At 51.6% G+C, this 14720-nt stretch overlaps 2 protein-coding genes across 3 annotated transcripts; both read left to right on the forward strand.

The window, feature by feature from the left end:
* The first annotated feature begins 581 nt into the window (after window positions 1-581).
* Cenps (centromere protein S) lies at window positions 582-9337 on the forward strand. Its single transcript, XM_050153363.1, has 5 exons — window positions 582-686; window positions 4214-4337; window positions 4872-4905; window positions 7237-7303; window positions 8393-9337. Exons 1-5 carry the CDS (start codon window positions 639-641, stop codon window positions 8528-8530), a joined length of 411 nt encoding a protein of 136 aa, XP_050009320.1. The 5' UTR covers window positions 582-638; the 3' UTR covers window positions 8531-9337.
* Window positions 9338-9722: 385 nt separating this feature from the next.
* On the forward strand, window positions 9723-12348 carry Cort (cortistatin). 2 transcript variants are annotated; one of them, XM_050153366.1, is made up of 3 exons: window positions 9723-10596; window positions 10691-11113; window positions 12091-12348. In XM_050153366.1, exons 2-3 carry the CDS (start codon window positions 10997-10999, stop codon window positions 12298-12300), a joined length of 327 nt encoding a protein of 108 aa, XP_050009323.1. In that variant the 5' UTR covers window positions 9723-10596; window positions 10691-10996; the 3' UTR covers window positions 12301-12348. The 2 variants fall into 2 exon arrangements, with proteins under 2 accessions (XP_050009323.1, XP_050009324.1); XM_050153367.1 differs by having other exon boundaries at window positions 9723-11113.
* The last annotated feature ends 2372 nt before the right edge of the window (window positions 12349-14720 follow it).

Consider the following 14720-nt stretch of genomic DNA (forward strand, 5'->3'; position numbering starts at 1 on the left):
CCACACACACACACACACACACACACACACACACACACACACACACACACACAAGGTTTCTCTGTCTAACAGCCCTGGCTGCCCTGGAACTCACTCCGTAGACTAGGCTGACCTCAAACTCACAGAGATCCACCTGCCTCTGCCTTCTCCGTGCTGGGATTAAAGGAGGCGTGCATCACCACGACCAGCCAAGTTATTTTTAAGATTTTACTATTTATGCATATGCATGTGTGCAGGTATGTGCATGTGCACGCAAAGTCCATGGAGACCAAAAGATGACATTGTATCTGTCCCCTAGAGGTGGAATTACAGGTGCTTTGTGAGCCGCTTGGTGTGGGTACTGGATCCTCGGTCACGCGGCAGGTGCCCTCAATTACTGCTAGCCACAGAGCTATCTCATGCATGTTCTTTCAGATGTTGAAGGAAGTGACAGGACTTGAGACCGCGTCTAGGGTGCTGCACCTGATCCTGGGGTCGCGCCAACGCCAGCGAGACCCCTCCACAAACCGCCGCCAGGGGGCGCGCGCGGGCCAGGAAGGAGGCGCTTCGCGCTTTGACCCTCTGCGCGGCCCGTCGCAGAGGCAGAGCGGGAAAGTCTGACTCGACCGCGGCCCGCCTGCCCGGGGAGCGCCGCAGCGATGGAGGAGACGGAGGCGGAGGAGGAGCGGCAGTTCTCTCATCGGCAGGTAGACAATTAACGGGGTCCCAGCAAGGCAGGACGGCGAGTTCCTGTATTCCCGGCTTTCCCAGGGCTGGGAGGGTGGAATGTGGGCGCTCACGGGAGAAGGCGGCGCTTGGTTGGCAGAATGCTCGCTCAGCATGCACGAAGCCGTAGGTTCGAGTCCCAGCCCCGCACAAACGGGCCTGGGGTGAACGACTGTGATCCTAGCACTGTGGGGTGGAGGCAGAAGCAAGTTTAAGGTCGTCTTCAGCGATATGTCGAGTTCGAGGCCAACCTGGAATACCTGTCTCGAAGGAGACTGTGGGTGGGGTGCGGTGAAGGGAGAGGGGCTGGGACTGTGCTGCAGAAGCTGAGGCAGGAGAATTATGAGTTTCAGATCACTTAGGTACCATGGGAGCCCCTATCTCGAAAGCAAGAGAGGGCAGGGCGTCGGGCTCAGGCCTTTTCTTCCAGCGCTCAGGAGTCAGAGCTAGCAGCCCTGAGCTTTCGGCTAGCCTAGTCTACCTAGAGAGAGCCTATCAAGGAGAGACCAAGGGATGAAGAGCGAGAGAGAAGCGTTGCTAGCCGAGTCATGGACACCCAAGTGCCCTCAGTTGTTTTCTCTTGTTGGCATCTTACTTTCTTTGTTTTCTTGTAGCAAGCCGCCGTTCTCAGGTAGTTGGGCTCCTATTTAAGTGTTAAAGCCCTGACCCCGCTTAGAGATCAGCTGATCACCATTTTAGCCTGCTGGAGGCTCTAAGTTCAGATGAGTCCAGGCACTCGCCTTTGATCCCAGCCGTGGGGAGGCAGAGGCAGGCGGCTCTCTGAGTTCCAGGCCAGCCAGTGTTAACAGCGGGACCCTGTCTAAGAAATAAAATAAAAATTCAATGAAATGAACAGGTCAAGGTCAGGGTGGCATAGTTCACCTCTTCCCCATAGTTTATCACATTTCAGAAGTTTGCTCAGTGTTTGGAGACTGGTCCCCATTGTTCATGCTGGCCTTGGAGTTCAGATCTCCTGCCTGTACCTCCCCCGTGCCCAGACGTCAGGCACTCGGTGCAGCCAGGCCTGGAACAGCCGTCTAACTTGAATGGAATTCCATTGTTGGCTGTACAGTCTGCAGTCGAGTGCCTCCATTTGACCTGCAGGTTTACTTGCCTTCTCTCTTTATCTGGGATCAAATCAAGGGTTACTCTTGTCTCCCAGGCCTTCACTTTCTATCTGTGACACCAGCAGATGTGAAGAGAGCGATAACAGCCAGGGTGGGATGGGAGAGCAGGAGCTATGGGTTTTTTTTGTTTGTTTGTTTTGTTTTGTTTTTTCGAGACAGGATTTCTCTGTGGTTTTGGAGCCTGTCCTGGAACTAGCTCTTGTAGACCAGGCTGGCCTCGAACTCACAGAGATCAGCCTGCCTCTGCCTCCCCACGGCTGGCATTAAAGGCCTGTGCCACCACTGCCTGGCTGCAGCCCCCCCCCTTTTTTTTTTAAAGACAGGGTCTTATTGTTTAGCCCTGGCTAGCCTGGAAATCACAGAAATTCCTCCCCGCACTACCTCCCAAGTTCTGAGATTGAAGGGCACACCCCACCACGTCTAGAAGTCTTGTTTTTATTTTTTTATTTAATTTTATTATTATTCGTTTGTGTGTGAGGTGCTAGAGATCGAGCTTGGGACCTTACACATGCTGGGCAGGCACTCTGCCACTGAACTACACTACCGGGTCTTTTTGTTTCTGTAGAATCAGCTCTGAGAGCAAAGCCTGGCTTACGAGACAGTAAATGCTCACTGATTAAATGAGGCCAGAAAGAACTCAAGTGGGGCGGTGGTGGCGCACGCCTTTAATCCCAGCACTCGGGAGGCGAAGGCAGGTGGATCTCTGTGAGTTTGAGACCAGCCTGGTCTACAAAGGGAGTTCTAGGACAGACAAGGCTACACGGAGAAACCCTGTCTCAAAAAGCAAACAAGAAAAGAGCTCAAATTTGCATCTCTGCTCTGAGGACTCCAGCACCCACTCCACCAGCATTCCTGGCACGCAGACTGTGTGGGATAAGGTAGACAAGGTGCTGCCCTTGAGTTTCAAGTCTCGTGACTTAGCCTCCAAGATCTAAAGTGTGGCAGAAGGAAGGCGGCCCAGCAGGAGCAGACAAAACTTCCTGGAGCCAAATGTGTTCAGGATTCTGCGTCCTGTCCCCAGCCCCCATTCACATCTAAAAGGGCCTTCAGGGTCTTCGACCTTCTAGGTTGATGATTCTTTTGATCTCCTAAAGGCTGGATTTGCTTGTCTGATGTCCGAGCAGACAAGGAGGTTGGGAAACAGGTCCCAAGCTCATCTTCCTGGCTTCGCCCAGAGGCCCTGGACCATCTGAGTGGTTGCCCCTCATCCTGCCTGTGTAGTGAATACTTGTTAGTGTCTTGATTCAGGTGACACCACACCCGCCTGGGCTCTGTCTTCCAAACAGAGCAGCCGTGACTATTTGAGAGACCCTCACCATCAGGCTTGCGGACTGTTGATGCCCCTCATCGGAAGGGGGTAGGGCCGGTAGCCCCTCACCTGATCTCAGTCTCCCCAGCCTGCCCTCCCCAGACAAGCTGTATATAATTCTGCCCTAGTTGCACTTGGCCTCGGGGTTTCGGGGGCGAGAGAGAATATGGACTAGGTTACCAGGAGGAGGCACTCAGTGTGCAATCGGGGGAAGTTATCATCCATGCTGGGTGAGACTGCGGTCCTGTGGCTGCTCTGGGCTCACCCGTGCTCTGTAGGTGAGCCCACTAAATACATTGGTTCCCCAAGTTAGACATGGGTGATGGATGGTACTGTTTGCTGGTGCCCTGTGAAGAGGGGTAGAGATTGGTTTACATCTCTGCGGGGAAGGAGGTCACACATCAGTGGAGAGACCGCAGGGCTACTGCCTTGCTTGCTCTGAGCTACTTCCCCTTGGTATCTCTGCCTAGGAAGGAATGACACTTTCAGTATCTAAAAGGCTTTCTGGGGACTAGGATGCGGCTCAGTGGGAGTGTTTGCCTAGTGTGTGAGGCTCTGGTTCCATCCGCAGCACTGCCAAAAATGGGGGAGGGTAATTCCTGTGGGACAGGAAGACCATTGCGGTGGCTGGTGACCCTGTAGACCAGAGGATGGTCAGATGCATAGTCATCAGCCCTTGCTGCCCTGTTCCCTGGGCCTGGAGGCTGTTAGAGACTTGGAACCAAGGCCTGGGATCTTTCTGTCTTTTGTTAGCTATTTTAAGGCCGCAGACTGGTTTCTCACTGTATTCCCCAGATGGGCCCTCAGCGCGCAGAGCCTGGACAGTAGCTGAAGGATGCAGCAAGGGCTGCCGTCATTGCTCCTTGCTGACTAGCGTGGTTTCTCATCTTTATGGGACCTAAATCATAACCATTAGTTGGAAAGTCATGTCCCCCCAAGTCACACTCTAGAGGGTGTCGTTAACTGATAGTGCACTTGCATGTCACTCCGCCATGATGGAACGTTGTGCAGGAATTAGGCCGGGCAGCCCCTCTCCCTGGTCTTCACTTGAGGATGTGTGATTTCCCTGCAGAGGCTAAAGGCAGCAGTTCACTACACAGTCGGCCATCTGTGCAATGAAGTGGCCTTGGACAAACAGGTGCAGTTCAACAAGCAGACCGTGGCAGCCATCGCGGAGGTGACTTTCCGACAGTGCGGTACGAGGCCAGGACATCTCTGTGGGTTTGGCCGGGGGCCCGAGTGTGTGTGACAGCTGCGCCCTGGCCCTCACTCATGAGGAAATCAGAGTTCTTACTAACCCTACTTGGGGCAGACATACAGGGCGGTCCCTAGCGAACAAAGATGTCATCACTCACAGGTAGGACAAGGCTTGTAAGAGGAGTGGAGGGTGCTGGGAAGGACAGGGATGCAGCCACGATTTGGAAAAGCTGGTGGGGCGGGGTGTGATGCACACTTTAATCCAAGCACTCAGGAGACAGGCAGGTGGGTCTCTTGAGTTCAAGGCCAGCCTGGACCAGTGAGTTTCAGGACAGCCAGTGCTACACAGAGAAATCCTGTCCTGAAGAACTTTAAAAAAAAAAAAAAAGAAAGAAAAGAAAAGTTGGTAACTGCTGGCCTGGGGTGCCGTTGCTTGCCTCCGAGGTTTGCCGAGTCTGCTGACTAGAAGCCTAGGCTTCAGTCCTGAGGTGGAGATGGGCCAGCTGATAGCTATTTTTTCCCCTCTCTTTCAGAAAATTTTGCCAAAGACCTTGAGATGTTTGCCAGGTGGGTAGAAGAGTTGGCTGTGTAATTGAGATCCATTGACATCACCGCCCCCATCTGGTGGTGTATTTCAGTTCTGTGGCGCCTGTTTGCTGGGGGCTCGTGCCTGATGACGAAGCTACAGGGACCTAACATCTGCTCCAAACACGTCATTTGAGATCGTCTGGTATCTCCGAGTCCTTTTGAAGGTCTCTCACTGACTGAGGTCTGAATGGCGGCCCCAGGACTGCAGTGTGCGGCTGCCTGTTTTAAAAACCCTTTCTTGGGGAGGTTGCGATTGCTCAGGATGTGGGAAGTTGGGGGTCAGTCCCCCTGTGGAGAGGGCCTCAGAGCGCCACAGCCCTGATTGCTTGCAGGTGTCATAGAATGACAGGCAAGGGCTTTCATTCCGTGCTTGCTATGAGGAAGACTAATCTTCCCGGGAAGGGGGAGGCTTGCCTTCAGCTGGAGAAGCCTGAGCTCTTACAGGTGATTTATGTTCGGCTCTTCAATTAGTACCTCAGGTAATTGGAAACCATTGCTTTTATGCAGCCGTTGGAATGGCTGGGGCCTGGGAGGGCTGAAGCTTCTCTTTTGCCTCTGCTCACCTCAGCCTCTGGGCCACACTTCTCACCTTGCCCCTCTGCACTGATTCTCAGATGAATCTTTCCGCTAAATTAAAGCAGGGGGCTCTAAATCTTCCCCTTCCTGTATATATTATCAGTCCCTAAAAACTGCTTGGCATCGTCAGCTCGGCTGAGGGGGATACGGTGCTATTATGGGATGCTGACAGCTCATTCAGCTGCTGCTTATTTGTGCCCCACCCCTAAGTCCCACGAAGTATCTATCACCTTCAATTCCCCTTTCTGTGTTAGCTGTGGAAGTCAATGAAATTCTTAAAAAATGTTTTTGTGTGGTTCCAGAAACAAGCTGGGCATGGTGGGACAGTCTTGGTGCTTGGGAAGGTGAGGCAGGAGGAGTCCACGTTCAAGACTGGCCTGGCTCCATAGTGAGGCTGTCAGAACAATCCAGAAGCTGGGCTGAGTGGTGGCTTCAAGAACAAGAGCATTTGTTCTTGTAGAGGTCCCAAGTTCAATTCCAGACCCACACCATGGCTCACAACTGTTAACAACTCCAGCGTCCTCTTCCATCCTCAGGCACGAGGACACGTGTGGGAGAGAGACATACATGCATACACGTAAAAATTTAAAATCCAGAAGCTAGGAGTTAGGATGCAGTTCAGTGACAGTCACATGGTTGGCATAGAAATGAGACAGTTTTAGTATGGGTGCCCACAGAGGCCAGAAGAGGACCGTGGGTCCCCTGTAGCTGGAGTTGTGATCTGCCAGATGCAGATGTTGGGAACTGAACTCCACCCTCTGCAAGAGCAGGGAGCAGCCCTCTCTGCAGGCTTGGAGGAGGATGTGAAGGACCTCGGTCCAAGCTGTGAGCAAGAGGCAGAACCAGTTTAAAGGCAGGTCTCAATTCTGCCGGACTCTCGTGTGTGTGTGTGTGTGGGGGGGGGGGATTCAGAGCTTGCAGGGAAGTGGGTTCTAGGAGGAGCTGCAGGTGCTTTGTCTGTGATTCAGTCCTGGAGAAGAGCTTCAAGAGCCAGCATCATGGCTGTTTTCTTGCCCGTTCAGCTAACGTTTACTTATGCAGAGCAGTCGTGTCTTACGATGACTCCTTTCTCTCCACCAGCCTTGCATACGCACCTTGCGTGGTCTGTGGTCTTAACAGACGACTGCGATAGAAAGGGTGGAGTGAGATGGGGGTCTAACCCTTCTCTGCTCTCCAGCACAATGGCTCACAGACACAGTTGACAGATTGTCTTCAGTGTCCTCTGTGGAGTTGGTACCCTGTAGCATGGTTACTAAAACCCAGAGACAGAAATTGGGGTTCAACCTGAAGACCAGAAGAGCAAAGCAGCCAACCACTGGCCCTTATCTCTACCTGAGTCTGAACTGGCGATCCTGCCTTCAGGAATCTCAGAATGAGACTGTGTCTGGGAGCTGTCTCCTCCCATCTTATATTCCTCTCTAGTGCTGGGATTAAAGGTGTGCACCATCACCGCCCGGTTTCTTTGGCAAACTAGTGTGGCTACTGGGATTAAAGGTGTCACCACTGCCTGGTCTGTGAGGCTGACTCTCTGATCTTCAGGCAGACTTTGTTTATTAGAATACAGTTGCTGCAGTGTCCTGGCTAGGAACCTTGCTCATTTCTGTGTCATGATTGCCTGGTGATTTGACTCTGATGGGATGGGTTAGGCATCCTTGTTCCTCCGGCCGTGAACTTTTATGTCCCGTCCTAACTTTAACACCACAGTTTGGTGACGTGTTTCTGCCCTTTCTGCAGACACGCGAAAAGAAGCACAGTTACCACTGAGGACGTGAAGCTCTTAGCCAGGCGGAGTAATTCACTGGTGAGAGATGAATTTCTTCCTCACCCCCCCAGAATACATTATTCCCAATTAATCACTTGAAGGCGTGTAGTTATTCTCCAGGGCACCTTGCATTAAAAACTGGAGATGGCTGAACCATTCAGACCTCCTGTAATTTATAGCCCTCCTTTCATCATGATAGATCTTGCAAAGCCAATTTGAAATTTTCTAATCAGCTCTCTCTGGATTCCATAATTTACCTTTTTTGTAATATCTCAAAACTTTGGTGCCATGTTCCATTTATAATATGATGTCACAGACCAGTCATGGGTTAGTTGGTCTATGGGGATGGTTTCCTTGTGGTACCCACCCCACCCCCACCTAATGTTAGGGATTAAAAGTAGGGCCTTGTGCATGCTAGTCAGATGCTGTCTGTACCACTGCACCACATGTCCTGACCCTTTATTCTGTGTGTGTGCGTTTGCCCACATTTGTGCCTGTCTACCGTGTGCGTGCCTGGTGCCCGTGGAGGTCAGATCCCCTGGAACTGGAGTCACAGGTGGCTGTGAACCACAGTGAGTGCTGGGACTCAAAACTGTGTCCTCTGTGAAGGTAGCAAGTGCTGCAAACCACAGAGCCTCTCTCCAGCCTCAGTTCTTGTTCTGAGACAAAACAAGGGGCATGCTGAGTATACAGCCAGTCTTGAGCTTGACTTTTAGCCTAGGTAGGCTTTGAACGTGCGACAGGTATGCCCCCAGGCCTAGCCGTACCACAGTTCTGACAGGCTGGGGACGGATGGAAGCCTGCCAGGTCAGTTATGCAGGCAAGCACAATTTCTATTTTTTCACATCTAAAAAATCATTTTGACCAAACTGTCGTTTTCTAGGTGAAGACTCTTGACACTTAGAGGTGCCAGGGTCACCTGACGGTAGCTAACGGATCTAGAATACCATAACCCTGCCGGGTCTCAGCCTCTGAACTGTCCCTCTCCGTCTTCAGTTCAGTTTTAGTGCTCATATTTGGAATCCTGGAGAAGGCATAAGTTATTGTGATTATTTTTAGGTTTACAAATAAGTTTACAGACAGATGTAAAGACTTAAATATAGTTTTGCTTTTTATGTACCTACATAGCTAAAATACATCACAGAGAAAAACGAAGAGATTGCTCAGCTCAACCTAGAGCGAAAGGCCAAGAAGAAAAGGAAGCCAGAGGATGAGAGCAGTAACTCCACGGATCCCGCTGCCGAAGTGGTGGACACTGAGACTTGAGTCCTGGCCACGTGGGACCCAGTGGCCTTCAGCACGCGCAAGTGTGCCCACCACCAAGGGCAGTCAGAGGGATAAGTAGAGGCGTCTAAAAGAAACACGTGGCTGGGCAGTTTTTCATGCTGCCAGTTTCAAGACATCTGAGGGCAGCTTGGAAGAACCAGGCGCTCCTCGCCTGCAGAGTGTCCACGTGCCATCCCTGGCACGGGCGAGGCTGGCGTCTGGATGGCACACTGACGTGCTGAGGCTGATGGCTCATGTTAGCAGTTAGACATGCTGGGTTTGGGGTGAGCCGTCCTTCACTGCCTACTTTCTAGGCCGAGTGACAGTCTCTGAACAGTGAATAAAGCTGTTTCCTTAGCTCTGGCTGCTAAGGTTCTTTCAGACCCGTGGCCCCTTGATCATCTGTGAAAGATGGTGCTGGGGATGGGATTTCTCGTTCCTTAGCGCACCTTTGTAATGAAGCCTTGGCTTTGCTGAGCAGAGGTCGCTTGAGGGGGAGTCTGGAGCTCCAGTGTGAAATAGTGGTGCAGGGGGCCGCATAGACTTCAGGGCCCACTCTTTCCCTTATACAGTGGTAGGGTCCAAAGGGTGGCCTAGGGCCGGCAAGGTAGCTCAGTGAGTGAGACATTTGTCAAGCATGGTGACCGAGTTTAATCCCATGCTGGAGGAGAAAACTGATTCCCAGAAGTTGAGAAGGGACGAGATCTTTCAGAAGGCGCCTTCCGGCCTTCAGTTTGCTTTAGGTATGAGCCTTCCTTGGGTCCTGGTGGTCTCTAGTGGCCTGAGAGGGGTTTCAGGTCTGGGCAGCTCTGAGGGATTGGTACATTTGGCCCCACAAGTCTTTTTTTTTTTTTTTTTTTTTAAATTCAAATTTTTGGTTTTTTGAGTCAGTTTCTCTGTAGCTTTGGAGCCTGTCCTGGAACTCGTTCTGTAGGCCAGGCTGACCTCAAACTCACAGAGTTCCACCTACCTCTGCCTCACAAGTTTGGCCATTCCTTTTCTGGACCAAAATAATAAGCACCATAGCCGGGCGATGGTGGCGCACGCCTTCAATCCCAGCACTCGGGAGGCAGAGGCAGGCAGATCTCTGTGAGTTCGAGGCCAGCCTGGTCTACAGAGCTAGTTCCAGGACAGGCTCCAAAGCTACAGAGAAACTGTCTCAAAAAAAAAATAATAATAATAATAATAAGCACCACCAATTTTAGAATTAGGCGTGTATTTCCAAGTGCTGGGACTAAAGGTGTGCGTCAACACGCACGGCCTGTGTGTGGGCACATGCATGTGCTATGGTGTGCATGCTCGTATCTCCCAGCATGCTGGCTCCAGGGGACTGATAGGCCGTCAGGCTTGGTGACAGGCTTACCTGTTGAACCATCTCACTGGCCTAATTTAAAGAATGTGACACTTGCTAACACGGGGAGTTTGGGAAGCCCTAGACCATGAACTATGCTCAGTGTCACTGGGATGCAGAAAGCCCTTGGTTCCTCCTATCCTTCTGCATCAGCATCTGTACGTCAGTGAGTTGGAGGTCTGGCTGAAGACCCAGGGTTTGGCCCGGGCAGAGGGCAGTGCTGGGATGTAGCACCTGCACTACAGGACGGGACCGGGAACTACACACTCACACAGACAGAGACACAGGGACAGGAACGTGGGTCATCCTTGAAACAAGATGCCCCCTGTATTGTGTACCAGGGCAGCTTATGTAGGGATCCTTAACTGATAGCCACGCCCCAGCCAAGCCCACCAGAAACTCCCCTGCCTTCAGGAACTCCTGAGGGTCTTCTGCTCAGAGCAGCTGCAAACACAAGAAAACAAGTCATTTACAGGAAATTCAGGGTCTGGGGGTCCACAGCCCCCAACACTGGGACAAGCTCTTGGTTCATCCCTTGTGTGGGTGAAACCCTGCTGTCCTGTGTCCCCGAGTCCTCTGTGCACCTATCACTCCTCCAGCAGATTCAGGCAGACTTCATTTCTGATCTGGGGACGGAACCGGAGCCTCACACTTGACAAGCACGTGCCGTGCCGTGCTGTGCTGCACCCCCTTCCTCAGCTTTGCTTTCTGATGGGTAAGATCCCACGTTTGAAGCTCTTTACCCAAGCCTAATTTCCTATTCTGTTAAATCGCTCGACTTTGTCCTAATGGCTTCCTGCTTGCTGCAGGCACAATTACAAGGAAACCAAACTTCCTCACTGCAAATGCGCACGCACGTGTTCTAAAATGAGAGCCGATCCACACTGGCGCAGGAAAAGTCCTGAGTCTTTAATTAAGGGGCTAAATCCAACCTCACGAATGTTTCTGTGAGAACTGATTGCTCCGGCTTGTGCGTCACGGCACGAGTGGAGAGGCATGCAAGTTTTCAGTGGATGTGTGCAGGCCCCAAAACAGCTGGCACGGGAGCTTAAAATACCAGAGCTCCAGAGAAAGACCCCATCCGCAGAGCACTGACCTGCGGACAGCCCAAGAGGATGGGTGGCTGCCGAGCCAGAGGCCAATGGCTGTTGGCCTTCGGGCTGCTGCTGCTGTGGGGGGCTGTGGCCACTGCCCTTCCGCTGGAGCGTGGTCCCACCGGCCAGGACAGTGGGGTGAGTACGGTCCCTACCCAGTGAGTTGCCGTGCGCGCGTGTGTGAGTGTGTGTGTGTGTGTGTGTGTGTGTGACCCCAGGATGCTACAATGTACCATTCAGACCACTGGTCTCCCTTGCCCTCACTTGTTCAGGGGCTCTTAGCTGGTGTCCGCTTTGACTTCTCTCTGTCAGCGAGAGCTTGTGGTCCAGCTCCTGCCAGTATTGGTCACACGGACGGCGAGAGCCTTAATTTACGCTCGCTCACATTAATTCCTGCCATCCCTTTCTCTACGATATAAATTCCTAATTTCATCAAATGATTTACTTTCTCATTTTTTTTTTCAATTTTGAAAAGATTCCAAGAAAGAGTACATAAAGTTGACCATTAGAAACGGATTTTTCTCTGAAGTTACCAGCTGAGTTTCCGGCGGGTCGTTTATCATCAGAATACTGCTAGCCGGTTTCCCAAGGGGTTTGAAAGACCAGACCTTAGCCTCTTTGTCTCTTCAGGTCTCCGAACACCCAGCATGGGTGTCTGGTCTGAAAACAGTAGCAAGTTAAATGAACCTGTCTGCCCTGGGTGTCTGTGCCGTCAGTCACCTGGGCAGCTCTCTCAGAGCTAAGGACCTCAGCAAAGAGTGTTAGAAGGGAGAGGGCAGCAATTCACTCATCGGTATTTTGAGACAAGGTCTCACTCTGTAGCCCTGTCTAGCCTCAAACTCACACTAATCCAGCTTCCTTTGCCCACAAGTGCTGAGGAAAACCTGTGCTACCATGGCTGGGAAAATTAGAAAAAAAAATTTATTTGTCCGTTTTCCTCTGCAGAGCAGTTTCTCTAGGATTCTCCAGATGCAGCCTTTGAAGGAAGTGTGGTTTGTTAAGGAGAAGCTTGCCATCTGGGAGGAAGCCTGGGAGGGAGCGGCTGGCTCTCCTGAGGCTGACTGTGTCCAGGGCTTGCTTCACTCTGCCTTGTTCTTGCTTCTCTGAAAACACAGGAAGCTGCGGAAGGGAAGAGGGCCAGCCTCCTGACTTTCCTTGCTTGGTGGCACGGGTGGACCTCCCAAGCCAGTTCCAGCGCCCTCATCGGAGGGGATACCAGCGAGGTGTCTAGGCGACAGGAAAGCCCACTTCTCCAGCAGCCCCCACGCCGGGATAAAAAGCCCTGCAAGAACTTCTTCTGGAAAACCTTCTCCTCTTGCAAATAACCCTGCCCTGGCCACCCCTGGAAATGCACCCATAGTCTGAATAAAGAGTGTTGGGCAGCATGGAGCTTTCTTAAGTCAACTTTTCTTCCCAGGCCATGTGAAAATTACTAAATTTCAGTAATGGCCACTACAAATATTGGTGAAATAAGGAACTGGAAACCCATAGGGAACCCTCCAACTCAAAATTTGGTGGTGCTTGCCAGAGTGTATCCAGCAGGACCACTGGGCTTCCATCCTGGTTCTGGGAGAGAGGGCTTCTCTCAATTGAAAACAGCTAAAAGTGTGTGTGTGTGTGTGTGTGTACACAGCACACAATTTTTTCAACAAGGTCTGTGTAAGCTCAGGCTAACTTCAAACTTCCAGTGTAGCCAAGAATGACCTTGAAATGACCCTCCTGCCTCTACTCCTCAAGGGCTCAAGGTTACATTTTTAAGAGTTCCAAACAGCGCCTTCGGTTTATTTTTGGCTTTTGGAGATTGGGTCTCACGTATAGCCCACTTGGTCTTGAACTCACAGCCTGTCTTCATCTCTTGACTGCTGGGATTACAGATGCACCCTTGCAGCCAGCTCTATTCCAGTCTGTTTTAATATGAGTTGTCTAATTTAAAGTCTCCCCAGACCTGAGGCAGAGTGCGTGCCCACAGCCACAGGGTCTCCCCTGCTCCTCAGCACTGAAGTTCACAAGCCAGTGAGCAACACTGCTCAACCAGCACCCTGGTTATTCCTCATAGTTTAGCTAAAATTAATTTTGAAACTACTGTTGTGCTGTTAAGCTGACACCATGCTGACATGCTTATAAAAGTTATATTCAAATTCGCTCTGCAGCAGTTTTAATTAGAAATATTGATTTGTTACATTTCTTTTCCCCGCCTGTAGCTTCAGTTTTACTTTGTGAGAAAAGACATCTAACAAAAGCATAACACGGAGCAGCGCTGCCCCATCCAGCCATTTGGAGACAGGGAGTCACGGTTTAGCCTCTGGCTGGCCTGCGCCTTGGTGTGCAGACCAGGCCGGCCTCCAGTGCACATTGAGCCGCCTCTTTCTGCCTCTCATGTACTGGGACTTGGGGTGTGTACCACATTGCCTGGCTTGCCTTGACTTCTGATACAGGTACCCCCAAAATTCAGTATCCATGATTTGAATGAGAGAAAGGGGGGAGGCCATGACTGCTCCTAGGTGTGGTGGAGAACGTTTACTGTAGATAAAAGCCAGAGCACAGCCAGAGGCAGGAACAACTGGGAGAGTCCAGAGTGACGTGACCAGGCTGAGCTGGGCCATGTGAAGAGATGGGGAGTGAGGGGGAAGCAGGTGCAGCAGCCAGGAGGCCAAAGGTAAAGGGGAGGTTACCAAAATGCCTGGATTATATAGGAAGAGCCTCTGGGGAAGGGCAGGTGTGCCAGCCATACCCTGTAACAGGTAGGGACTGAGGGATGCTGGGAGAACCTGGCAGCCAGATCGGCTTTGATGAGTTAGACACCTCAGCTGCTTGTCCCGGGCTTGAAACTTAACACACACTTAATGCGCAATCGTCACGGCAGCTTTTCATGTTAATTTCCAGTGAGTAACAGATGAGAGGCCATTCCGTGTCTGATCTGACCGCAAGCTGCACTGACCTCCCAGCTAAGCAGGATTTTGGTCTTCCCCAGGAAGCAGGAGAGAAATCACTATTCCCAAGTTTAGCATGTTTCAATTCTCCCCCATAGCCCTGAAATCCTTTCCGGTCCTACACACTTGAACTGTTGAGCCACGGTCATTAGGAGAAACACTAAGTGTGAAGGCTCGAGATGCTAAACTTTTGTTCACTGCGCACGCGGCGTCAGCACGGCTGCAGACAACAGTTCTCTAATCCACTGAGTTGCTTCCAGGGCTCAAACCAGGGTTCTCAGGCTTGGGAGCAATTGCCTTTCATCACTGAGTTGTCTTGCAGACTACCAAGACTGGCAGGTTGGGTGTGGTGGTTCAGGGCGGTGATTGCTGCCCTCAGGAGATTGAGACAGGAGGGTTGCTGTGAGTTCAGGATCAGCCTGGGCTGTATAGTTCAGGGTAAAACCCTGACTTACACCTCCTCCCTCTTCAAAAGGCCGTGGCAGTGGCTGAAGGCCTCTGCAGTGGGTGGATCTTTCTTTCAGTGTGTGGCGAGAGGCTGGGATGCAACTGCCTACAACTCTGCATTTAGAATTACATCAGCTTCTGAGAGTTGGACCTAAAATGGGGGAAAAGCCCAGGGCTGGCTCACCAGGATGAGCTTCATCCTCTTCTCTGGACACCAGGGAGCGGACTCCAACTGTGACTGCTGACTTGGCTCTGTGGTCCTCAGAGCTGAGTCCGGCCGGCCGTAATTACTAGCTGAGTACGGCAACATGGTGATGGATGGAGCCGCATCTCAATCTGCACAGCAGCCTAGGGACCAGTGCTGGGTC

Source organism: Alexandromys fortis, unplaced genomic scaffold (assembly GCF_014885135.2).
Source record: "Alexandromys fortis isolate MF-2015 unplaced genomic scaffold, M_Fortis_MF-2015_v1.1 scaffold_88, whole genome shotgun sequence".
In the NCBI taxonomy this organism is placed as follows: Eukaryota; Metazoa; Chordata; class Mammalia; order Rodentia; family Cricetidae; genus Alexandromys; species Alexandromys fortis.

What these genes read in the sequence shown, in the direction of transcription:
- Cort (XM_050153367.1), top strand. Translation starts at nt 10,997, where the DNA reads ATGGGTGGCTGCCGAGCCAGAGGCCAATGGCTGTTGGCCTTCGGGCTG. An exon ending in CCACCGGCCAGGACAGTGGG is followed by an intron (nt 11,114 to 12,090) that starts GTGAGTACGGTC and finishes CTGAAAACACAG; the next exon opens with GAAGCTGCGGAAGGGAAGAG.
- Cenps (XM_050153363.1), top strand. Translation starts at nt 639, where the DNA reads ATGGAGGAGACGGAGGCGGAGGAGGAGCGGCAGTTCTCTCATCGGCAG. An exon ending in GGCAGTTCTCTCATCGGCAG is followed by an intron (nt 687 to 4,213) that starts GTAGACAATTAA and finishes ATTTCCCTGCAG; the next exon opens with AGGCTAAAGGCAGCAGTTCA. An exon ending in GGTGACTTTCCGACAGTGCG is followed by an intron (nt 4,338 to 4,871) that starts GTACGAGGCCAG and finishes CCTCTCTTTCAG; the next exon opens with AAAATTTTGCCAAAGACCTT.